Source organism: Glandiceps talaboti, chromosome 3 (genome assembly GCF_964340395.1).
Source record: "Glandiceps talaboti chromosome 3, keGlaTala1.1, whole genome shotgun sequence".
Taxonomy (NCBI): Eukaryota; Metazoa; Hemichordata; class Enteropneusta; family Spengelidae; genus Glandiceps; species Glandiceps talaboti.
The window spans coordinates 25,771,003-25,798,739 of NC_135551.1; the positions used below are offsets into that span (position 1 = coordinate 25,771,003).

The window sequence follows — 27,737 nt, forward strand, 5'->3', positions numbered from 1 at the left end:
TCTGCCAGTGCGTCCTAAATGTAACCAAATGAATACACCATATTTCCAAGTTTTATCTATTTGCATTCTGTAGGAAGATAACACTTTAAGGATATGCACTAAAATGTTAGCGATTCATTTTCATTCCTTTTGCTTTCACATTTTTTAAAAACAATGTACTACATACTTACTAGTTTGTTTGTCGTCGAATGGTCAAATGATAATGGCACTTACGTAGAAGTAGCATGGCCTCTGACCTTGATTTTCGACGTTGATGATTGGATAATAAGTTCGAAATATTCTCATTAATATTCATGAGCTATATTTTCATATTTGGTGATCGGGCCAAATAGATATTGTCGTTAGCGCTTAGTAATCAAATTGGTAAATTGTTCGCACTAAATATGTTTGACATAATTTTGCAAGCAAATAAATGATGACGTTAGCTAACCTGCTCTCTGTTTGGCACTTGCTTTGGAACACCACGTTCCTACGAGACGCATCATACGACGATCGTCATCATAAGTTATCTGTCTTCTCAGTCCAAAGTCGATGACAACCCGTACTTTTGGTAAAGTGAGGGAGCTTTCTGCGATGTTAGTTGCCAAGATGATGTGAGCATGTGTAGCCGGTGGTGCATCAAAACAGGCGTCCTGTTCTTCCCGTGGTATCTTGATGGTTATAATATAATAAAGAGACATGTTATTTTATGTTTGCAAACAACTGCATACCCTGGTAGGCTCTACACTTGCTTGATCATTTTTCCACTTTCCTTTACATATCAAGTGTCTTTCAATTCTTATAAAAGTTTTTGAAATAAAACAGTGTTTGTTAAAATCCCGACTTGATGACACAGCAAAGGACTGATTGATATTTTACTATTCATGAGTTAATTATACATAGGTGAACATCAGAATTTGCATAATTACCAATAGTTAGTGATTCATACAGGTACTTTGATTGCCGTATGAAGGCTGAGTCGTCAATTTTGGCAAATACCGTGTTATATATATATATATATATATATATATATATATATATATATATATATATATATATATATATATATATATACATATATATATATATATATATATATATATATATATATAACTCGGTGAGTATCAATCTGCTAAGACAGTGCTCTATACCGCAGTGGCAGAGCGCAATATATATATATATATATATATATATATATATATATATATATATATATATATATATATATATATATATATATATATATATATATATATATATATATATATATATACTTTGCAAATTTAGATCATAAACATGAACAGGTATTATTTCTGAGATTTCGAACAGTATACCTACCTGCGAATAGAGTATAAACAGTCGAATTGGACTCCAATCTCGGGGTGAATCATCGATTTCCAATGGATAGAGTTCATCATATAGAGAATAAATCTCACCTATACCTACAGTGACAATTAGAGAAACACACAGATTAATGATCAAATTGTTCCAAAAATTACTTTAAAATATATATACTAAACCTGTCTATGAAATTCGTTTAGAAGACAAGTGTACGGTTATAATACGTCACACATATAACCAGCTTATATGTGTGCCAATTTAGTTCTCATCCAACAAAAATGATTTTACTTTTAATGGATCTCTTTTGTACCCCTAAATACAAATAATTCTAAAAATATCTTCAAATTGAGAAATGGAAGAACTTTCGCTACAGTAAATGCTTTGGCACTAAAATAGTCAATAAAAGAGCTATTTGTTCCTCACTACATACTGGCTGTGTATTCATAGCACTACCTACTACTACACACTGATTTGAAATTGATTGTGCAGTCTGAAACAATTGTCAATTTTGAGCTATTTATTTAGTTAGAAGGGTGGGGATTGGGGGTGGGGGTCTGAGGCCTAACTAACATAATGTAGTTTTTGTATCCTCCATTGATCTATTGATCTCACCCTAAAAGTTGTTCTATAGCCTGAAATCGAAAATCACAAACACATTGTCTACAGCTATGGTATTGTCAATGTTTTGTCAACAGTGCTATAAGGTAACGACTAAAACAACGAATATTGCCGTCCCTAGCGAGTGCTTATCACTATATCGATAATTTCAAAGTATTAGCTACAATTACCTGGAAGAAAAACCAAAATTGTTTCTCCGCGAGTTGCCATCTTCTTTATCAAGGCCACACAAACTTTGATCATTCCTTTCATGATATTGGGTTCAAGGTCTTTAGTCTTTGTATTCTCCCGTGGATACACATTCCTAAATTCTGGGAGGAAAATAGTATACATGTGACATTACAATGAAACCGGTATTTTAACTTTACACGTTAAAGGCCCGGCTTTCAATCCCAGGTTCTCGCGTTAGTGGCTACTCCGCCCCACAAACATCGCCTTAACTAATATAACTAATGGGTCCGTCGGTCGATTTTAAAAAAAGTAAATAAATAAATAAATAACAATCTTCTTAATGTTTCTCTGCCTCTCCATTTCCTCCTCTCTATCTTTTTTGGATGGATTCCTGGTAACAAGCATTTTCCCAGATTCAATTGGCATGTCCTCAGCCCCCCCCCCCGGCCCCCCACTTGAATAACTTCCGTCATGAACAAGTGTCGTCACCGCCGCCATGACTGTAGATGACGCCGCCAGTTCAGACATTTGCTTATTATTGCTAGAGAGGGCGCTGTTCCGGGAGGGCGGGCGAAAGTAAAAATATTTGGGTCTGTCGGGTAATGAGAAAAAAAAGTAGGTCCGAGTCTCCAAATCTACAGGAATAAAACGTTAAATTGATTTTCATCATCTACTTACTTTGTCCATTAGAGGCAAACCAATGAAATGTTCCCTTTGCTTTATGAAGACAATTAACTTCAAATGATGAAAAACAATCCAGATATTCCCTCACAAGATCTTCAAGGTAAATTTCTTCAACTGGGAATCTTGCCGCACCAACAAAGATTGGCGGCGATGGTTGAACTCCGGATTCAGCAAAATACCTACCAAGTAACAGATCGAAGCGAGGTCACATGTTATATTTTCTACGGCAAATGGTAATTTATGTAAAGGCTGTTATTAGGTACGAGACACAGGCACTTGTTTCCCGAGATATGTATCAGGATATTTCTATCAGAATACAATAAAATATCGATAATATTGATAAATTATTATTGACGTATTTAGCCAACTATATATGAAAGGGATACAATTCCTGATAATTTTACCCCACCTTTCATATACAGTTGGCTAAATACGTTAATATTATCGGCATTTTATTGTTACAGTATTGATAGAAATGTTCTGATACATATCTCGGGAAACAAGTGCCTGTGGTACGAGAATATGTGATGTACATGCCGTCAGTTCTTTAAGTTGTTCAATTCATTTACTATTTGTGTATATCATAATATATCAACTCATAGTAATACTGTATATGTTGGTTTACATAGGCTATTATTATTACAAGCAGTTAAACGGTTTTCTTTTCTTAGAATTGAGCTTTCTATCTGATTTGAACTTTGAACATTGCACTTTGACCTGCTTGTGCGTTATGACCTATGTACATAATTCGATCGATGAAGTGGATAAATGTATAACCACCCTATTTAAAAGTACGTTAGTAAAAGGGGAACACCACTCAATATTTATTTTCATAACCTTTGGGTTCAGAAGAGTCAGTTCATTATTTCACATCAAATATTTCGCGGCACACCTAACTGGAACGCTCTTTCACCCTCGCTGTTCTACAAGTTTTCCACCGTTACCTCATGATTGGGAGTCAGCATACATGCATGATTATGTATTAGACAGACAATGAATATTAATGACTCCTCACTGCTTATCATCTTCAGATAAATATGCAGGAATTTTTGTTGCTCATCTAATACATTTGCTAGTCTGCTAGGTCTCATGGGCCAACAGCTGATCACTGCTAGAACAATGGAGGTGAAAAAGAGTGTTGATTTGGGGTCTCCTAGCAATCACACACACAACATTTATGTGATGTGAAAGCATAAAATGACGCTCAAAAAATTAGATTCAGATAAAAGAGGGAGAAGTGGTATTCCTAATTTTTACTATAAAATAAACATCCATACATAATTATTTTTATGTTAAATGATATAGAAAGATTCTTCAATTATTCAATCTAATATGTATGTGTCTTTTTAGTTGTGGCATATTCTTTAGTCAAAAGTGACTACCCCTTTTTCAAAATTACCTTGAGAAGCGCTCCCCTTCTAATGTTGCCGACATCAACACAACCTTAGTATGACGATATTCCTTTAGGAATAGCTTCACGACCAAACTGAGAAAATCCGAATCGATCTGCCTTTCATGAATTTCATCCAATATCACATGTGTGTAGTTACGGAATGAATGTGGGTTGTGCACCAATTTCTATGTAAAATATAGAGAAATATTCAAGTCAGATATCCTCATTAAATGGCATATCTTTTAAAGTCAACATTAACGGAAAATATCTGCTTTTCCTGTCATCCTAATATCGTTATATATGTAACAGTCGACAAAAATACCACGCAACGGCGGCAAAATTCAACAACTATCTTCCGGCATAATGTATTATACAAACACAAGGTGTTCAACCACACTTAGGCTATATTAAGTACAAATGTATAACTTCAAATACAGATTACGTAGGTAAGCAAAATTAAATACACACACGGTAGACAAACAAAATTAAGCACACGCACACACACACGCACACACACACACACATACATACATACATACATACATACATACATACATACATACATACATACATACATACATACAGACAGACAGACAGACAGACAGACAGACAGACAGACAGACAGACAGACAGACAGACAGACAGGCAGGCAGGCAGGCAGGCAGGCAGGCAGGCAGGCAGGCAGGCAGGCAGGCATGCATACATACATACATACATACATACATACATACATACATACATACATACATACATACAGACATACAGACATACATACACACACATTCACATACATACATACATACATACATACATACATACATACATACATACATACATACATTTGTGTTAGTCCAACTCATTACCTGAAGTAAATAGCCAGTAGTGACGTAGGTCAGCGAGGTAGTATCTTCAGAGGCCACTGCTTCTCCACCAATTCGATAACCAACGGACGTACCCAGCTTTACTCTTCTCACTGATGCTACTCTCTTTGCCAGGGAAATGGCTGCGATTCTTCTTGGCTGCGTTACAACTATCCTGACATCTTTACTGTGGACATAAGGTGGTAATATAAGAAAGGAATCATATATATCAATATGAATTACTGCTTCGTGACGCAACAGAGACAAAAATCTATTTGTGTCTGTTGTACCGTGACCATGAAGTATGTATATTATGAGAACGTCCACAGTAATTAGAAGTTATGAAGGGTAAAGTTAGTAGTAATGTAGAGGAGATAAGGTGCAGTAAAGAGGCATCAAAGTCTCAAAGATAAACATAGTAATATTCCACATATATTTAATCAGTTCAAACATTCACTCTACTGTGATCGTAATTATATAGGTTGAAAATCATCTTCGGTAAATCATTCTGATCACTTTGACAGACAATTTGGTTATCATAAAGTAAACATGTTTAATCGCTGATCATTTATTATGTAAGAAAAAAATAGTTACCATATCCTTTTATTTTGCGCTTCATCTAGTATGAATTGTGGTACCATTGTTGACTTCCCACAACCTGTCTCACCATGGATGCAAGTAACTCTGTTCTTCTTTATTTCTTTGAGAATCTCCTGCCTATATTTAAATATAGGTAAATTGTTGCCTTCATCATTCTGTTGAGACTCAGAACTACGGTCTACCTTGATACTAGTACTTCCTGTAGTAGCTCTGTGACCGGATGCAAGTTGATAAGACAGTAATTTGTGGTCTGCTGCAGTATTGTGATCGTTGCTATGGTGATGAGACTTCAAATTGTAGTCTATGGTAGACTTGTGGCCGTCACCATGCTGATGAGAGCGAAAGCTGTGGTCTGTGGTAAAAGTGTGCCCATCACGTTGCTGACGAGAAGGAAATCTTGGGTGTGTACTAGAATTGCGATCTTCATCGTGAGACCTCCAATTACGATCAGCATCTCCCCTAGAAATGTTGCGGCGTTCACCATATTGTTGAGATCCTCTATCACCATGGCGGTCTACCTTATAATCTCCTGTTGTAGAATCGTAGAGTTCAGCATGCGGATCATGGTATTTCGAAGCATCCCTCCTAGCAGAATTGTGGCCTGCTCCAACCTGATAAGATCTTTGACTATAGTCATTATAGTGTACACTGACCTTTCTCCTAGCAGAATCATAATCTTGAGGATACCGACGAGACTGTGAGAGACGGTCTCCCCTAGCATCTGTTCCAGGAAAAGTACAGCCTTTAGCATTATAAGATTTAGATCTTAGCTGCTCTGCTGTAAAAACTCCTCCAACCGAATTGTTGCTGTCAGCATACTGACGAGGATCCAAAACATAGCCTTCTCTGGCATCTCCCAAAGCAGCTTCACGGTCTTCACCATACTGATGGGCCTTTGGATTATGGCCTTTCCTGGCATCTCCTCCAACAGAACTGTGGCGATCATCGCCCTTATGAGGCCGTAAATTAACATCTACTCTGGCATCTCCTCTAGCAGAATCGTTACCTGCAGAATGCTGACGAGACTGTGGACAACTGTCTACTTTGACATCTCCTTCAGCTGAATCAGAAGGTGTTGAACTGCTGTCTGATTTGTTGATTCTCTCCTGCTGCTTTATACCGGCTACTCCATCATCTCTTCTGATAGAATCACAACCATCCACATACAGGTAAGATTGGGAACCACGATCTACCCTAGCATCTGCTCTTTGACTAGCAGATTCTTTGATATCAGAATTCTGACTAGAAGGTATTCGACTGTCTACCACAGCATGTCCGCCAGCAGATTTGTTACCTTCAGATTTCTGACCTGAAGGCATACTACGGTCAACCATGTCATCTCCTCCATCACAGTCTTCAGCCTCCTCACGAGGCACAGAACTGCTGGCTGATTTGATTACGCTCTCCTGCTGCTTTCTATGAGGGCGACGATTTCTATGTGATTTCTTTTTATTCTGTTTCTTTTGACTCTGCTTAGCACTAGCTTGTCTTGTATCACTCATATTGACGTGTATGACAATTGATATTCAAACCTTCGAAAGTGGAAGAGAGTTGCATTTATAGTCATTAGTATTTGGAATGACAAAGTTAAAGGAGGGTAACTGTTTTGGAATGACAAAGTTAAAGGAGGGTAACTGTTTTGGAATGGCAAAGTTAAAGGAGGGTAACTGTTTTGGAATGACAAAGTTAAAGGAGGGTAACTGTTTTGGAATGGCAAAGTTAAAGGATGGTAACTGTTTTGGAATGGCAAAGTTAAAGGAGGGTAACTGTTTTGGAATGGCAAAGTTAAAGGAGGGTAACTGTTTTGGAATGACAACGTTAAAGGAGGGTAACTGTTTTGGAATGACAAAGTTAAAGGAGGGTAACTGTTTAGGAATGACAAAGTTAAAGGAGGGTAACTGTTTTGGAATGACAAAGTTAAAGGAGGGTAACTGTTTTGGAATGACAAAGTTAAAGGAGGGTAACTGTTTTGGAATGACAAAGTTAAAGGAGGGTAACTGTTTTGGAATGACAAAGTTAAAGGAGGGTAACTGTTTTGGAATGACAAAGTTAAAGGAGGGTAACTGTCTTATTGATATGTCTCAGTGTTCAATGCCATGAACGTGTTGCCAGTAATAACGGACGCACTACCCCCTAGGGGAAGGCTACTCAAGTGAATATTCACATAGTACTGTAATATACATATGGACCCCGGTTTTTAACTCACTTTTCTGACTCATGTGGACTTTTGACTCTTGATTATTAAGCATTATGGAAATGTTTGACACCCCCCCCCCCCTCGTTGAACGCATGAACGACCTTTGAACCTATACTTTGGTAACCGATTTTTGAATTCTTCTGAGACTTTGATTCCTACTAGTAATTTTCTTGCACAATACAATGTAGACATTTGACACTTAGTTTCTGGCTGAAATGTAGACTTTTGACCCCCAAGTTTTTTAATTTTGTGCTAGTAATTTCTATATTTCATCGTAGAAACAATTAGCGTTTGTTTCATATTTTAATTTCATGTTGTTTTCCATCAGTGGTGTAGAAAAATGTAACTATAACTGGAAAATGGACAGTTCGACGGGTTATGTACGCTGGCATCTCTGAATAGCTTTATCCGTTGTCCTGCAGTTGTGGGGGTGTGAGAGAAGAGTTCTCCTTGTATTGCAGTTGTACAGTATGAAACCCCGACAATATTTCACGCTTTCCTTCGCAAGTAGACAATACGCTACTAATGCGCACCCTCTCATCACTTGAAGGTGACTTGAGCTGAGAGTGAAAACTCAGACAGAACCTCAGATGGTGGTGATAGTGAAGCTTTACATGTATGTACTAGAGGTGAAAGGTTTACTAGTCATTGTGTCATTATAAAGATCTTTTGCACAAGTAACATTAGCAAGCACGCACATACGCGCGCGCACGCACGCACACACACACACACGTCATACATAGGGACAGACATGCACCATATCTATAGCATGATTGAACCTTATAGGTAAAAAACAGAACGTCCAATATCGTCGTCACACAGAAAGAAATGTATACCTTTCGAAGAAATACTAAAAGTACTCCACAACCCTCATGCAAATGTCTACCTGTATTCTGAATAATATCGATGTATACGTATCAAAGTCCACCTAACTGTCGCCCCTCGCTGTCTTGCCCGCATGTTCGTTTGCATTTTCAAAGAGACATGTCCGTTCGACCGCAAAGCAATCGTCTAGAGCCTTTTAAAAGCACTGCACAATTTTGGGTGTTTTTCAATTTAAAGAAGCTGAAAGTGTTTTCTAACTCTTCCTGTAAATGACAAAGTAAAATACCAACCATTCGCATGAATTATCAAGGTAACGTATGAAGAACTCTCACCTTGATGTCGAAGTCTCTCCGTTGATGTTTTCCTTACGTTCGTGTATGTTCGGAAAGATGTCCTTGTCGAACTGCAAAACAGGCGTCTAGAGCGAAACGTCTACACGAATCGGTGTATTTCCACCGAATAGCGCGTCTTTCGCTTTACTCGATTGTTTAAATACTAGCAGAATGACTTGAGTTCGTGGAATTACCCTGATCATGAGTTCATGGAATTACCCGGCTATGTATAGACGTTATAAACGCTACGTATTCATTTGTTAAAGGGTATCTCCAATCGGGTGTAAATGTTTTCTTTATAAACTGATTGTTACTGCAGTAACCATGTTGTTGTTGTTGTGTTTTTTTGTTTTTTTTACTTTTGCTTTTTACTTTTAATGTGAGTCGTGGAAAATTGCGCAACACTATGAATGTAAGTATGTATGTATATATGTATGTATGTATGTATGTATGTATGTATGTATGTATGTATGTATGTATGTATGTATGTATGTATGTACATGTATGTATGTATGTATGTATGTATATGTATATGTGTGTGTATGTGTGTATGTATGTATGTATGTATGTATGTATGTATGTATGTATGTATGTATGTATGTATGTATGTATGTGTGTGTGTGTGTCTGTCTGTCTGTCTGTCTGTCTGTCTGCCTGTCTGTCTGCCTGCCTGCCTGCATATGTATGTATGTATGTATGTATGTATGTATGTATGTATGTATGTATGTATGTGTGTGTGTGAGCGTGCGAGCGTGTGTCTATCTGTCTGTAACTCTACTTGTTTGTAATTGTGTCTGTATACATGTGGGTTTTCTTTTCTTTCCATGGTTTGGAGAGTGTATGTCTGCCGACGTGCTACCTATGTTATCTATCACACCATATGCTACACTAGTAAACCCCATTATGTGTCTTAATTAGTATATGATAGGTAACAAAGTCCATTCCTCATGAAACTTCTTTCGATTATAACCGAAATAATATAATTCCACGAAGTGCTTGTACTAGTGCCAGCGAACTGTGTATCTGTGATAGTGTACAGTGCACAAATAATAGACAGACTGGGTTACAGGGTGACTCACCTTAGGTTGCTATTTTTCTGTGACTAGGACGGTCTTTTGTTGTTTTGTTGTCCATGTTGGCAGTGTAAGGTGGCGTATCCTAAGGCATGCAATGTCGAATAGAGAAATAACCCATGATTCAAATATTAAATTTGAACGACTATTTCCATTCCTTATCGATTGTCATGTTTTACTGGATTTTCTTATTTACTGTCTAAAGAACCTGTGCGTATAATATGTTTACATTTGCTGTTTTAATATTATGCAGCAGGCGGGTTATAGATCACATTTAGTCCTAAAGAGTAAGCATACTATGTGATCTGTTGTGCCCATTGTGAAGTGGTACGACTGCGCAGACGGAAAATACGGTGGCGGAGATCAGTCACCGTGTTATTCTTATTTGCATAATGATAATCTTTGTTAGGTTACATTGCATGTGACTGGTACTGGTACAAGATTGTTGTTAACTTTCGTTTTGTTGGTTTACTAATGAGCTAAGGCCAGTACTTGACTATTTTACATTTAATACATTTTAATACATTGCACGAAACACAAGGTTATTATAGGCTGCATTCTCATTCACTAGTGTCGTTTTTTTGGTATACTGCTTAAATGTATCATCATTGCTATAGCTGTGGGTAACGGATGGTAGCCTGTTTACGGCACTGACTGTGAATCCGATAGCTGTCGTCTTCTCAGCTTGTGTTACTACCATATATCGAGTGAATATTACAATTTACAATTAGGCTATACTATGGTTACTAGGGTAACAGATATCACTATACTTTGATATGAGAGTACAGTCTGGTGATCATAGCACCCATTGTTTTATACAACTAAGTATAAATATTCTGTCATTAAATCAGGTTAGAAAGGAACTGTATAGTTACTACAAATAAACAATATGTTCATGATTTTGCATAAAAAATATTGCAATACAAGTACCTGCAAACCATTTCTTTTAAAATTGACACTTCTTGGCTAAAATAAATTTGATAATAAAATTGGATCTATAATTGACTCTGATTCATTGCAATGGGTATTGGACACGTCGACCTACTACATCGGGGAATTCCCTAAGAAGAACATTTCCAAAAATAACCCTCCATGCTCCATTCTACGAAATTGACGCAGTGTGTTATTCAAATTAGTAAATGAAGTGAAGCAGCCATTGTTGCATGGAACTGTCGTTAACGTCGCTACTGAAAACACTCTACTCATGTAATAAGATTTTCTTCAGTGGCTTAAGGTCAGTACAGCATTTCTTTGAGAGAGAGAGAGAGAGAGAGAGAGAGAGAGAGAGAGAGAGAGAGAGAGAGAGAGAGAGAGAGAGAGAGAGAGAGAGAGAGAGAGAGAGAGAGAGAGAGAGAGAGAGAGAGAGACAGACAGACAGACAGACAGTGTGCACGCGTATGTTTTGTTGTTATTAATAGGACTCATTGGTGATATGATGTATTAGTAACTTTAAGTAGACTGAATGAAAAACAACATCATTGTTTGAATATACAGACGGGGCTTCCACGCAACATAATATCGCGTCATGAGGAATATTAGTGTTTAAACGGATCAAAGTTCACATTTGCATGAGGTCGACGTGACGTACCAAAACGAAAGCAACAATCACACTCTTCACCTACATTTTAGACACTTATTTGGAATGTTTGCCAAGGGAGGGTGTCTATAGTAACTTGGCAATCGTCAAAAACAACCCATTCCGGGCACCGGATAAAACAACAGGACTTATTGAAGTGAATTAATTTCCACCAAAAACATAAGACAATAACAATAATACAAAAAGAAAATATCACTGATAAAAAAATGTTTTGGTGAGGACCATGGAAATAGTTCACTTGAAACTAATCTAGTATATGGTTCTGGGATGTAACTAGATACATATAAATGATAAATATATAATCAATACATATACTTATTTACATTTCTATACATAATATCACAAATAAACAAATACTAAACAAAGAAAACCATAATACAACCATGATACATGATGTATAGCACAAAGAATATCAAACAACCAGAACGGAAAACCAAAACACACGAAATCTATGACAACACATAAAAAAGTATTTACATAAAATAAATTTACAGCGATACCTTAAATACCTTTACTTCTACAAAGTCGACAATGAACAACGGAAGGAAATAAAGGTGAAAAGCAATGAAGCCGTTTCATCACATCAGATTTGAATCAGATTGAATTACATGTAAAACCAAACCGTGGGGGGAATTTGCTTTGGTTAACCCTTTTCCACAAGATATCCATAAACATGATAGATTCAGTCCAAGACATGCAATTGGTATCAATGAATGCCCATTTTTAAGCCCACAAAATGAATCAAAATAATAACAATTCGTAAATTTCTCACGGCAATGTGTATCTTATCCGCCATGTTGCGGCCAGCAAGGTATTATTCAACGTAAGTGACCTTTCCCGGGTATAGTGACCTTTTCCGACTTTCAGTATAGCACAACCTACTGGCTAAAGATCCCTAATCATGGGACATTGTTTGGACCGTAAATCGCAAAAAAAACACCTTTCATCACCCTTTGACTGTCCTCTTCTCGGGTACTGGAACAGAATGTTTACTTTTCAAAACTTCGATTTTACTGCAGTTATAGCCTGTTTACACGGATCTATGTGTTTCTGCGATCTGTGTTTTTGCTTCGCTGTCTCACTAATCGCTTGTATCGATAGCAATAACGGCAAACGATTACTGTTGTTTGAAAATTGTATGCTCAGACTGATTGGTTTCAAAAACTGTACTCAATCTGTTCAGTTGCAATGGAGTGATAAACTACGTCAGTCTAACTGATATTTTTCTAAATCTTATTTCATGCAGTTTGACAATTGACTGCTGCAGCCATCATACATTATAAGATGAGTGATAAAAGGCAGATGGACGAAAAACAGGCATACAAGAAAAAGTATGAACGATCACACAGGCAACACCGTGAAAAGAAGCGACAGGAGAGCGCGAGTGGTGACAAACCCGACAGTGGTTTGAACTCTTCTCAGTACGCCGAAGGCTGCGATTCTGATATGAGATCGAATCCACGTAGAAATTATCCTGATAGAAGAAGAGGCAATAGGAGGGCAAACCAGCTTCAGACTCGAGTATTTGTCTCCAGTCAGAATCCTAATCCCGGAGACACATGTAAAGAAAGACACAACCATCAAACCAGTCGTCAAGAACGATTTTCCAAAGATGGCCGTGTCAGTGACCATTATAGACGAAGTGGTAGGACTGGAGGAAGAAAACAACAGAACCAAGCAAATATGTCGTTTTCCCCGTCCCAAGAGTCGAAGAAGCCCGATGTTTTGCCTGTATGTGAATTTAAGGAGAAGATTCTGGAAGAAATAAAGAAAAACCGAGTTGTATGTATCCATGGTGAGACAGGCTGTGGAAAGTCAACTATGGTACCCCAATTTATAATGGACGAAGCACAGAATACAAACAAAGGGTGAGTTATGTTTCTCTAAAACAGGTTCTAAAATCTGCACTTGCTGCAACTGGAAGACTTTTCGAAACTGTTTTGTTAGTTACAACGACTCACTCGAAATATCGTTCAACCTGAATTGTATTGAATCACCTGTGGGTAAACATATTGTGTAAACTGTACACGTGAAATGATACATTAGATCTATGAAATTGATTTTCGGGTCGGTACCAACAAATCAGCGCCCCCAACGCAATCGTGATTTCACACTGTTACTTTACCATTTATGGATAATATCGAGTTCTAATTAACACTTACAATGTCTAATTATTGGTATTTTATCAATTTTCAGTGAATATATTGGGTGGTTGTCTGATCGAAAATTTATACAATAAAATTAACTTAGTGCAGCTTTTAAAGGTTAATAGTGGGTGCCTTTGCGTATTTATTTTGGGTTTTTAAAACTGTTACATTGAAACAACTACAGTTTGTTTTTGTACTTGAAGAAAAGTGTGAAAACTTACACCAAATTATCACTTGTATTTCCCAAGTTTGGCTACAAATAATTCATTAGGTAGAGTAACAAACCTGTTTCATCATGCGCACACGATCAAGGTCAAGAGCCTTGTTTTCAAGTTTAACGTCACTTCCTGTGAAATTGTGCAAACTGCTATATGCATGTTATATTCCAGGAATGTTTCCTCTCTTGCTGCACAACTAAATTTGAGAAAGGGTGCCAAGATAATCGTTACACAACCGAGAAGAATGGCAGCCATTTCTTTGGCAAAAAGAGTAGCATCAGAGAGAGGAGAGAGGGTGGGTCAATCTGTTGGTTATCAAATTGGTGGAGAATCTATGTTATCATCTTACACCAAACTAACCTACGTCACCACAGGATTTTTACTGCAGGTAATATAATTATGTTTTATTGTTAAATCTTGTTGTGGTTGTCATATTCATTTAATGTCTATCTAGGTTTGCTATAGAAAATCCTTTATGCTTGCCATGAACACAATAGGCATTGATTGATATATTGTTAGTCGCCAAAAGAGTTACTAGTCTTTACACACACACACACACACACACACACATACATACACACACACACACATACATACATACATGCATACATACATACACACATACATACATACACACACATACATACATACATACATACATACATACATACATACATACATACATACATCTACATACACACACACACGCACACGCACACACACACACACACACACACACACACACACACACACACTCGCGCGCGCGCAATCACATTACTGACTTTAAGCAGTGTATTGTTGAAGTAGTGAACTTATATTTCATAATTTCCGACACAGAAACTGGTAAACAACCCTCAGTCATTTGATAACTATACACATGTGATACTGGATGAAATTCATGAAAGACAGATTGATTCCGATTTACTCAGTTTGGTTGTCAAATTGTACCTTGATCAATATCACTACACCAAGATTATCGTGATGTCAGCAACGTTACAGGGAGAGCTTTTCTCACGGTAAGTTTTTCACCATTGACAATGCAGAAGTAATCATTCTATTAATGCTCCCAACCCTATGTACTTTTAAATGCAAATATCGTGAGAGATTTTCGCATATGACTGGTAGTGTGTGTGTGTGTGTGTGTGTGTGTGTGTGTGTGTGTGTGTGCGTGCGTGCGTGCGTGCGCGCGCGTGTGCGCGCGCAGAAAATAACATAAATGAAATAGGTGTAAGTATGTATAAAATTGCATATCACGGTTTTTGCCCATGTTTTCTTTTCATACACTCTTTATACATTCTTTCACAGGTATTTCGCTGACTCTGACCAGAAAGATAATTCGTATTCACACTCGGAATCGGAATCGGACTCTGACTCTGAACATGACCAGGTTCCACCGCAAATCTTTGTTGGTGCCAGGAGATTCCCCGTTGAAGACATTTACATTGATGATCTTGTGTCAAGTACGAAGTATCAGGATTGGTTTTCCGCGGACGAAGTTTTCAGTCTTGCCAACGCATGGGTGAAATTTAACCAATTTTATGCCAAACGTTCATCGGAAGACGATGTTGTCGATCAGTTTCAACACTTATTTGAACAAAGTAAGTGATTAAAGTTAGTCACTTTTCTTATTATTACGATAGTTTGTTTGAAATCATAGACATGATATTGCAAATATCGAATTCGGTCATTATAAAAGAGAAGTCTGTAAATGCCACAAAACTCAATATTATTCAGGCTCTGTTACACGATGTCGTGAAATGCAACTGTACGACACCACATATCGAAGTATGTTCACTTCAAGACGACCCATAAACCCATAAAAACTAAATCTTTTCGATAATGCGCAGGCGCTCAAGTTCTCTCCAATAGAACTAGTCTTATAATGCCATGTTAATGTCACAAAGGCAAGGTCATTCAATAGTTATGAGTAAACAACTGCATCTATTCCTAGGTTTGAGGAAAGTACATGGTGTTGAGAAAGCAGAAAAGAAACTATACAATTTTTCATCTGATCTTAAGTCTACACCACGGGAAAAAACTTTGAAGGCCACTGTCATGGCTGGATTGATTCAAGTTTGTGTAACCTTGATAAAGAAGATGACAACTCCCGGAGAAACTATCCTTGTTTTTCTGCCAGGTAAAGTCGTCTTTTGCAATTCAATGAAAGTAATCAATAGAAAACCATTTCACATTTTACATATGTATATGTTTTCAAAAGGTCATATGATGCCTACAGTGTGTTTTTATTGCACCAAAGACAAAATCATTGTTCCACATATTAATGTTTCGGTGTGTTTGAGAGAACTACAAGTTGTTAATATCATTCAGAGACATATTTCAAATTCTAATGCAGGTATTGGTGAAATTTACTCCCTCTATGATGTACTTGCGCCATTAGAAAGTGATCCTCCTCGTTCGATGACACCGATTCAACTGTTTGTACTTCATTCACAGGTAAAATATATAATTGCGATGTGGATGTGAATGAGAGCGAGAGAGAGAGAGAGAGAGAGAGAGAGAGAGAGAGAGAGAGAGAGAGAGAGAGAGAGAGAGAGAGAGAGAGAGAGAGAGAGAGAGAGAGAGAGAGAGAGAGAGAAGGGGGGAAAGGGTGTACTGGAAAGTGTAATACAATATTTTGTTTGAATTGTATGGCAGCAAATGCCCTTTACCTACATTAAAAGAATTGTATATCATTAATCTGTACAAGGTATAATGCTCTCTAAATGCGAGCCATGATAAAGAATGTTTCGTTTCGCTCAATCACCGATACTAAAGGGTATATACACATTAACGAGAAGAAAACATGACATCCTTGTCCCAAATAATTCTCTTGGTTCTTTAACACCTTTTAGATACCCCGAGAAGACCAAGACGCCTGTTTTGAAGCACCACCGGCTACACATGCTCACGTCATCTTGGCAACTAACATCGCAGAAAGCTCTCTCACTTTACCAAAAGTACGGGTTGTCATCGACTTTGGGTTGAAACGACAGGTCATGTATGACGATAGACGTCGTATGATGTGTCTTATTGGAGTTTGGTGTTCCAAAGCAAGTGCCAAACAGAGAGCAGGTTAGTCGGCTGGTCTATGCAATGTGCCTGCTAGTAATTTGCTCGCGAAATAATGTAACTAATACAAACATGCATTGTCTTGTCAGCCTATCTTTCACGGGTAATGATTGAGATGGTTCGATATGCTCTAGTCATTGTCATTATCGTCAGCCATCATCCTCTTTACGACTGAGCAAAAGTTTCAACAAAAGGTTCACTAAAATGTAGGTCCTCGGAACAAAATACTCTAGCTTTCGACAATAGTACCTGAGGTTTTCATCTGTTGTATGCATTTGTGTCGGAGACCGCTTTCTTTCCTTTCCGTGTTTCAATTACACATGTATAGTCAAAGTCCACACTTCACTTTAATGAATATCTTAACAGAATAACTGAAATTACTTGATGTTGCAGTAACTAAAGTTTGCATACGTTCCTGCTTCGCCGTTCACTATCAGACCTGTGCTTGGTAAAATGTTTTCGGATTCGTTGGCACAGCTTAGCAGGGCAGGGAAATCAATGAAATGCCCCTTTTTTGTAACCCAGAGAAAACACTTTGTGTAGATGCCGCATACAAATCTATCAACATGAAACAATGTGTATTTAAACATGTTGCATTTGTCTCTAGGTCGCACCGGCAGAGTGTTTGAAGGCAAAGTGGTCAGACTCATGGCCAAAAACTACTTCAACGAGAGTCTGCGTGAATTTGATCCGCCGGAAATGGAGACAAATCCATTGGATAAATTGATACTCAGAGTAAAACAGCTTGGAAAGAAGATCGCTGATGGTATGTCTGTAAGTGAGCTACTTCAACATGCAGTGGAATCACCTTCCATGGATCGTTTCGTTTCGACTGTGGAAAGTCTCGCTGATGTTGGCGCCCTCACAGGTATAACACACTCTCCTATCAGCCCCGTCTATTTACATGTAATCAGTATTTTTAAGGGCTGCATCATTGTTTTATTAGTTGACTGATAGATTGGTTGATTGACTGTCTGTCTGAATGAATAAATAATTGATGGATTATTTATCTCTAAATCCATTTATAAATATGTAACCCAGATTACAGCAACACTTATAGGGAGGATGCCATTTTGCGACAGACTGGATTCAATTGTCTGGTTTTACAGTGCAAGTGTGTTTACTCTTTCAGAAAACTCTGAACATGGTGACATAACACTACTTGGTCACGTGGCCCTGAAATTACCATTGGACATCATACTGTGTCGTCTTGTTGTCTACGGTGTTCTCTTCAACTGTACGTGTGATGCTGTTGTCATGGCAGCAGCATTGTCTATACGTATGGACCCGTTTACGCTACCAAATCTCATGGTAGGTACAACGGATTTCTTAAGATCACATATAACACATATATAAAATAACAGAATTATGAAAAGGTGTTCTGTTCCTAGGTGACTGTTGGTGATGGATGGATGGATGGATGGATGGTGAGTCAATATTGAACACCTCTTGAAATAGTGTATCATTAGCCTGGTCGTGAAACTTTCAATCCCACTGATAAGATAATTATTACATGCAAAACCAAGGGATTCAATCATCTGGGTAAACTTTACTGAATGTAAGAATTCTGGTCCAAAACTGCAACAAGTGCTTGATTTTTCCATTGACAGAAATGGAATGCTCTATATTGCGAGAGTGATGTAGATATTCATTCAAGTTTGAGACTTCATAATTTTGTCTGAATTTTCTTCGTCACAGATCATGAAAGACCCGGAAAAATTCTTGAAGTCGTCGACCAACAGTTTCAAATCCCGTGCTAGATTTGATAATGGACAGTACAGTGAACCGATAATGTACGTTAATATGTTCAAAGCATGGATGAAAGAGAGAGTCCAGGAGAGAGGGCGGAATGCAATTTATTCAAAACGAGTGAGATTCTGCCGAGAAAATGCACTTCACACACAGAGGCTGATCGAAATGGAAAACTCTGTTTGTGAAATCGCATCGCGTCTGAATCGTTACTTGCCGGATAAAAGCAAAGCTCTCAGGGATGTACAAACCTTGATGTGGGTACTGAGGTCAGAGGTCGATGACGAAGACTACAACTACGAAGAAACTTTGCCCTCAGGGGTATCCAAAACACAGACAGAGGAGAATGATAACAAGGAGAACCCGAAAAGTGGCAAGAGAGTGAAAGAGGCAACTCATGGTAAATATCGTGACCAAAGGCAAGATACTCAAAGAAAGCCATCAATGGTGACAACTGGTCACACTAGCACTATGCAGAAAGAAGGTAACCCATCTTACGAGGCAAAGTGTACAGGCAGTGAATTCGAAGGGTACGAAACTTTCCTCAATGAAGAAGGGGATCAAAAATTACGTAAAACGTCATTTCCAAAGCCGGAAGTAGATCTTGTCCCTCCCAATTTGGGTCGTCAGAATACCGATAAGCAACATAGTCGCCATGACAACGAAGGTCCGAACGATGACGTTAATTTCGATAACTACAAAACGGATTGCCCTTATAGAGGCGTAGACGGACAAGTCTATCATGTACGAGTAGACGTCCTTCAAGCTGAGAGGGAAAGTCCACTTATCGATGGAAATGTAGTTGGCTCTGATAGTAGTGATGAAGATGACGAGGATGCACAAGCTAAGCAATCGAAGGATATAAAGATGAAACAGTTAAACTGTAGTGCACGGGTGAAAGACAAATCATTTCAGAATCAAGGTGCCAGACCAAAACAGTTGAATCGTTCCAGAACACACAAACGCCATCATCTGGTCCAATCACAAGAGGGAAACTTGACACCTGCTGATGTTGATCAACTATTCTGTAGTGATATGGTAATGGTGAAAGTATTGCAAGTGGCTGCTTTCAATCCTAACTATATTTTCGGTACTCTTGGCCAACAGTCACCTGACGGCAGAAAGATGACAATAGATAAGTCTGAGAGGTAAGCTCGTAAGACTACACCTCTGGGTTCATTATAAATCAAAACTCTTAAAATCTCACCAAACTTGATGATGTGAAAGCTTGTTCCTGGTCCTTTTTCACAACAATGAAAGAAATTTGGGGTTTCACAGTCTTGTTTTCAAGGAAATCTACCATGTTTTATTTCTCATACAATGAACACAGTACTTGGCGGCCATATTGGCTGCTGAAATGGTTCAATTTTTAAAACCTTTACCCCTTTTTAACTCTTTCCGATGTAATCTGACTTTTTGTCTCGATTTAAGTTTAAGTTCTGGGGTTAAGTTTTCGTGTACAATGTATTAACAGTAATATAGTTTAACATTTGTAGTTGCGGTGCGTATAAACGTTAATAATAACTGCAGTTATTATCCGTACAAATGTTTCATTATATATGGAACGTCTAAAAGATAAAGCAATCTCCATTTTAGAGTCATATAAATTTGAGTGTAACGATATGGTATAATTATTTTTAACAACAGGGCAGAGACGAGTATAAGAAACACTGGATATGATCCAAGAAGTACAGTCATTGTGAATAATATGGATCGAATGCTGGCAGACGGAGAAAGGGATATCTTGAATAAAATCATTCGCTTGATGTGTGATCCCAAAAAGTATGAATTTGGTATAAGAGGTAAGGGTTAACTCTTCATATGCGCTCAGAAATTAAAGCCCTTTCAATTCCAGACAGACAGACATACATACATACATACATACATACATACAGACAGACAGACAGACAGACAGACAGACAGACAGACACTTCGATTTTCATTAAATTGGTCTTCGAATGATAAATCTTCTGTTTAAAAACCATGCAAATAGGAGATTTTCCTGTATTTTATTTAGGGATCTTGTAAGGTTCTTCGTGATAGATGAATTTGGGCTAATATCTAGTCTGTTTGTTTTTTTCAAAATTTAAATGTTTGCGATTTTATAGTGGTATGGTTTCACGATTTTGCATCGCGATTAAGTTTGTTCCGGAGACGCGAGCTTATTGAACATTTAAAACGCAAATAAATCTGTATAACGTAAATACCTCTTTCCAAATACACTTGTCGATGGGGCTTCTTCATGTTATGTTGAATTTCTCGTAGCTACCCACATGCACAATCGCAACTTGGCGTGGTGGTTATTTGTTGCCGAGTCAGTGAAAACAGAAACATGACACGAGTACGTTTAGAATTTTTGAAAATATTAATATCGATATTTGGAGTCGATATTTATTGATCAAAGTTTCATATACAAGTTATTTCAATCTATTTAATACCCAGGATCCTCAGATCGACTCTTCTTGGAATTTGAGAAGGCGAGGGACTTGGATCAAGATAATCCAGTCATTCACGATATTCCACTGAAAGCACACGCCATGAACCACTATGGGTGTGGCAGAGAGTCGTTTTACGTACAAGTTCCAAAGGCACTCCATAACAAGATAAGACTAAGTGAGAAGGTGACTCAAATAAAGATATCAAGACCAGTCCAACCATACTTGCTTCAATGGCAGCTACTAACAGAGGATGTGGGTCAACCTCCAAAATGTAAGATATTTATGTATATTTAAAATAATGTCAAAACTACCAGCTTCTAGCATTGTAATTCAAAACCTACCATCGCATTTCCATTTACCCGTATGTGTTCAAGCAAAAGAAATAACACCTTTAGTCGTTAAAAAAAGATCTGTGGGGAGAGGGTGTATGGTCAAGAAAGATATCTCAACAATCCATGCAATGGGAAACAAATTCTATCGAATATTTAGCTAATTCACGTGCTGAGGAAAGGATGAACAGTGAATGTCATGGTAACCATCACACATTGACAGGCGGTTGTAATTGGTTACTTCGGTCAGTTTACTACAAACTTAGTCTCCAGTTTGAATGTAAGTGACATGAGGACGCTATATTGTCATCACGTTTATGTCAGCGCTCCAATAGCTGTTGGTGGTAAAATTGGAGTCTGCGGTGCTAGAGAAATCCATTTCATAATACGATATAGATGATCGTAGCGTGTATAGGACTAGAGTATATCTCCTGTTATTTTGTAGGTATATTAAATGGATGGCGAAATCCGATCGGCTTTGCTTGTGAGGTACGGAAACTCAACCACGTGGCTGTAGCAGCGAATTTACAAGGTACAGTAAGCGAAATGAACGATATACAAATGAAGGTATGCAGATAGTGCTACTCTCGAAGCTGTGCTACTATATTATAGAAACTGTACTTCAAATCCATAAAAATGAGATTTCCCTTTATGTTTCACTTATCAGCCAGACTGAATAATGTGGTCATTTACACATTATTGGTCTCATTGTACAGGTACTGTCGATGGTAAAAGTTGTCGTGTTGATGGCATGACTGTGCTACCTCCTGACTGTGGCGGCGTCCTTGCTACGATCATGTTGATGACATTCTTACCACAACGATACAGTATTAACATCAGTGTTAAACACAGGCGGATAACAACCATAGGATTCCTTGGCCAGAAATTTCCCATCCCGGCTGACACACCAATAAGGTAGGACTTAACAATAAAGTCAACAATGGTGACATGCCTCTATTTCCAGTCTCATGAATGAGTACCTTATAGGATGTAATTGTTATATGATAGATTAAATGAAATTAATTATAAGGAGACAATGGGTTATATACTAGGAGATTACCCTGTTGTTCCGTGTATGCCTAATGAGTTGGTCTTCCAGCTAAACGGGTAGAATTGGATACTTCTTGGGGGAGTCGCGTATGTTAAACATTTTTTTAGAAACCCTGGAATCTGTGTCAAGGGAAAGAGTCCTGCCAAGCTAAGCGTACATGTTGCAAAGATTCATATAAAGATAATACTTCACAGTAGTTCGTGTGAAATAGCATAGTGCAGCATACCACTGAGAAAGTCAACAGAGCCAAAGATAAAGTTGCGTGTAGACAGAGCTGCCGACTCCCGAAAAATGTGTTTATCAAGACCCAGCGAGGTGAAGAATGATCAATATCTGAAACGCAAAAATACGGTAATATGACTGAGATGATTATTCTCAACCAGATTGAACTAATAAGAAAGTGAAAATCTTCTCGAGAACGTCAGCTATCGTATTTCCTGTGCGTTTAAGCTTACATTGGTAAGGGTTTAGTCAGTGTTAGGCCCAAACGAAATTGTTTGGTTCCGGTTACCCGACCCCACCTCGTTTTTCACTGCCGACCCTAAACTTTTATTTACATATTCGAAAAAAAAGTGAAGTCTCGCAAGAAATAATGGCGGAAACTGACATAAACTAAAAACAGACAATATAAAACTGTTCTTCCATTCTGCATCGGCTGTACATCTGATGAGAAGAAACCAATAACACAGAACCATAAGGAAAGCAACAGAAAACATAACCGCCTGAACTAGACACTCACACATGAAAAAAAAAAAAAAAAAAAAAAAAAAAAATCTACCCACCCCACCTATTCTAAAATTGAGTGTAACTGGAACCACGCAAATTTTTTTTTTGTTAGGCCTTAGCTACGTTTACATAACGGTATATACTTTTATCATTTTCAGAGGAGAATCGTTGATGTTGATGAGTGAAATTCGTCAAATCTTATCAGAGCTATTCATAACTCCTGATGATTTCACCAAAATACCAAACAGTGATTTAGATGATAGAATTCGGTATTTGATTCATACTGTGAGATCACAGCAACGTACTGAATCAACAGGTGAGATATCTAGCTGGTTTTTATTTCTCGTCACATTGTCACGGATCATGTTTGCCTGCATGAGTACCGTTAGTTTGACATACTCAGAATACCTCCAGTCTGTGTATGTATGTATGTATGTATGTATGTATGTATGTATGTATGTATGTATGTATGTATGTATGTATGTATGTATGTATGTATGTATGTATGTATGTATGTATGTATGTATGTATATGTGTGTATATGTATGTATGTATGTATGTATGTATGTATGTATGTATGTATGTATATGTGTGTATATGTGTGTATGTATGTATGTATGTATGTATGTATGTATGTATGTATGTATGTATGTATGTATGTATGTATGCATGTACATGCGTGTGTGCGTGCACGTGCGTGTATGTGTACAATATCTGTTTGAATTCTGTGAACAATAAGTTCACTAATTGAATACACAGTGCACAACGATCGATTCAACCACTTCCATTTCAACCATGAGCTATTACGCTGATATTCAAATAGGACATGTGATAATTTATAATCAGTAACAATTGGTAATACTCTTATGTGAAAGTATATATTCACACGATTTGACTCACTTTGCCTCAGATTTTCCAAAGCTATATAATATTCACACAACACCATGGGGCATTCAAGTGTGTATTTTTCATGTAACTTGTTGTTTCAATGAAATCGACAATCTTTTTTTATTTACCATAGAGTTAACGCAATATCCGGCGGCCATATTGGATTCTATAAAATGACTAAATTTGGATATCATTTCGAGAAATACATTGAAATAGGTTGAGGTTTTCTTAAACAATGTAACAGCAAAACTTTAGTTTATTCTACCTTAGTATCAAAAGCAGCAGTATGACAGTATGCTTATGTGTACATACAAAGAAAGTGTCACCACAGGGAGCCCAGCAATCGTGTTAAAAATGAATAAATAAATAAGCAAGCAAGCAAGCAAACAAAAAACAAACAAACAAACAAACAAACAAACAAACAAACAAACAAACAACAATATGCGTCGGTGAATGAAATATTCTAAACTCATAGATAACTATCAATATACATGTGTATGTGTATATACGGGCCTGTATACTATGTTTCTATATATCATATCTATACAAACAACATGATATAGACGGTATATATAGAAACATACTGTTAACTATATACATATATACATGTATATAGATAGTTATCTATGAGTTTAAAATGTTATTTCATTTACCCATGCATATTTTGTCTATTTGTCTGTCTGTAACACGTTGCCTTGGCTCCCTGTGGTGTCACAACCAATATGTAAATATGTAAACAAAAAGGCCTAAAATTGTAGGTTCAGATTTTATAGTCAACTTCTACATATACAATTATGTAAGATAAGTAACAAAACATCTTTTATATGATATCCTAGAACCATACCAATGGGTACGGGAAAGGAGGAAATCAAGTTATACTCGAGAGAATGTGTCACCATATGCACCCGAGGATATATCCGGAGAAGATGACGATGGCAATGAGAGAGACAATCACAAGTTTATGTTTTTGAAGGTATTTTTACGCACTGTTGTTTTTCTGTGAGTCGTATAGTGTTCACAATCTGGCTCCATAAAGCTGCAAGGCTGCAACAGGAATGCGTTTTTGAAAATAATGTATTAGGTATAATATCGACCACTGATAAACACATGCAATGTCTAAATATTCAATTTGTTGTTTTTAACAATTTTCTGTGAATATATTGTGACTGTCTGATCGAAAAATGATACTCCAGTTACAACTAGAACAGTTTGAACATGGTAATATATCAAACCCCTGCCTTTGCTTAAGATTTGAACTTGTCACTTGACCACCAACGGATAAAATTAATTAACACTAATTAATACATAATTATATTGTCTTTTTAAAATAAAAGGTTGGTCCAGAATAAAAGAATTTTTCCTATCCAATCCTTAAAGCTCAAGATAAAATAGCACTAGAACCTGGGATTGACACTCTTTCCTTTAACAACACCATTCTTTTACGGTTTTGTCTTTAAGCCATACAATCTCAAGAATATCGGACAACTTCTTAACTTCTGCATCGAGAAAATCAAAGTTATGATGCAGACGCACTTTACAACTTTCAAAGCCGAAGAAATCGTTAAGCGAGATGAAGGTACAAGTGAGGGAGATTATAATGAAATGGATAGTGAATCCGACGGTGAGCAGAGAAATTTTGTTTTTTGTTTTTGTTAAGCCCAGAAAGCATATAAAATATATATACTTTTCACCTCTGACGATCAATCAAATTGGCAGAGATGAAGTATACATTTCTTGTATACAGAATCTCCGTATAATATAATATCAAAATAATGTTAAAGCTTATGTTTGTCATTCTTACTTCCTTAGATTGATCACTTTAAACTTTGAACAAGCATTATATTGGGGGATTGGTGAAGATAAAATCGACACATTCTCTACAAGTTCCAGGATAAGAAGCCAAGACAACGTGAAATCATATGCAACACATGAGATTGAAAGCATACTCACCTTTGAATCCACCTCGGATAGGTTAAAATTGATATGATACAATCGAAGTTGACAAACGAAGAGGTGTACAAAAACATACTTCTAATTTGTTCGACCCACTATCAGTGTTTTGGGAGGTCGACTTTAAGAATTGTCACAGAGTGGAAAATATTTCAAGTTGTACTTATCATCACATTATCATCTACACACCTGTCCTTTGTAAGTCATTTCTCTTTCAACCCTATTTTTTAATGACGTATGTTTTCTTGGTGTATATGATGAGCCAAACTTTTTAAATGACAAGAAAGTCGGGCCGAATTCGTCTTAGTTGCATTTGAGATACTTATAGAAAGCAACGAAAACACATTTCCTCTATACTACACAGTTGTACTACTAAATGGTTGTCAGGCATCCTGGATAAAGAAACAATTGACAATTGAACCCTTGTACTTATCCAAACAATATATGTTGGTGCTAACCGCGTATTGTGTCTCCAACTAAATTGCAACAAGCAAACAAATTAAATATCATAAGATCGTAATAGTATTTCAATATTGAATCTGCATATTTAAGCAAATTAATTGATAGAAAATTGCTAAATGTGACATCAATTCTAAAATTCCTTTTTGATTCAAACTTTTAAGGGACATGGTCACCTAGAGTCAAATTGGATAACATGAAGCTAAAGGTGTCAATATTCTCAAATGTCCAATTGATTAGAAATGTAAGGATTAAAGTAGAGTCAAGTTGGTTCCTATTCCCACGAAATCCTCCATGTTGAAAAGAAGCACATCAAATTAAATCGAATCGAAGCTGGCGTGTATAGGTACAGGTACGTTAATGTAATTCGAATCAAATCCATCTTTCAGTTTTTTAGTGTGGCTTCGATGTGGATTATCAGTTTAATTCGAATTATAATCGATTCAGATGAGCACAGGCTAGGGCTATTGTATGATTTAAGTACGTGAATATAAAGAAATTTATTGTTGTCGTTACACTTACAGGCCACCATGTAAAGGTGTCACTAATTCTAAAATTCTTACTGGAGTCAAACATCAAGGGGTATGATAGTAGATTCTGGAATTTTACATATTTTTTTTCATGGCAGTTTTAATCTGTCTTGAATATCTATTTCAATGGGAGCAGGAGGTATGTTTGGGTTTCCTTTTGTTTGTTTGTTTGTATGTATGTATGTATGTATGTATGTATGTATGTATGTATGTATGTATGTATGTATGTATGTATGTATGTATGTATGTATGTATGTATGTATGTATGTTTGTATGTATGTATGTATGTATGTATGTATGTATGTATGTATGTATGTATGTATGTGTGTGTGTGTGTGTGTGTATGTATGTATGTATGTATGTATGTATGTACGTACGTACGTATGTATGTACGTACGTATGTGTGTATGTATGTATGTATGTATGTATGTATGTATGTATGTATCTATCTGTGTATGTATGTATGTATGTATGTATGTATGTATGTATGTATGTATGTATGTATGTATGTAT

The 27,737-nt window shown here is 37.1% G+C and overlaps 1 protein-coding gene across 2 annotated transcripts; it reads left to right on the plus strand.

Annotated features, from left to right (window-relative positions):
- Positions 1–11,221: 11,221 nt before the first annotated feature.
- Positions 11,222–27,368, plus strand: LOC144432533 (uncharacterized). 2 transcript variants are annotated; one of them, XM_078120759.1, is made up of 19 exons: positions 11,222–11,307; positions 12,917–13,538; positions 14,207–14,423; positions 14,873–15,051; positions 15,341–15,633; positions 15,987–16,172; positions 16,389–16,489; positions 16,888–17,107; positions 17,712–17,972; positions 18,237–18,415; positions 18,803–20,001; positions 20,501–20,655; positions 21,296–21,562; positions 22,066–22,152; positions 22,337–22,535; positions 23,556–23,713; positions 25,122–25,258; positions 25,744–25,906; positions 26,095–27,368. In XM_078120759.1, exons 2-19 carry the CDS (start codon positions 12,955–12,957, stop codon positions 26,097–26,099), a joined length of 4,590 nt encoding a protein of 1,529 aa, XP_077976885.1. In that variant the 5' UTR covers positions 11,222–11,307; positions 12,917–12,954; the 3' UTR covers positions 26,100–27,368. The 2 variants fall into 2 exon arrangements, with proteins under 2 accessions (XP_077976885.1, XP_077976886.1); XM_078120760.1 differs by lacking the exon at positions 22,066–22,152.
- Positions 27,369–27,737: the final 369 nt, after the last annotated feature.

Bases quoted from the DNA above. Each gene is read 5' to 3' on its own strand.
- LOC144432533 (XM_078120759.1), top strand. From the start codon at position 12,955: ATGAGTGATAAAAGGCAGATGGACGAAAAACAGGCATACAAGAAAAAG. The intron at 15,052-15,340 runs GTAAGTTTTTCA...ATTCTTTCACAG, and splicing joins CAGGGAGAGCTTTTCTCACG to GTATTTCGCTGACTCTGACC. The intron at 22,153-22,336 runs GTACAGTAAGCG...CTCATTGTACAG, and splicing joins TGTAGCAGCGAATTTACAAG to GTACTGTCGATGGTAAAAGT.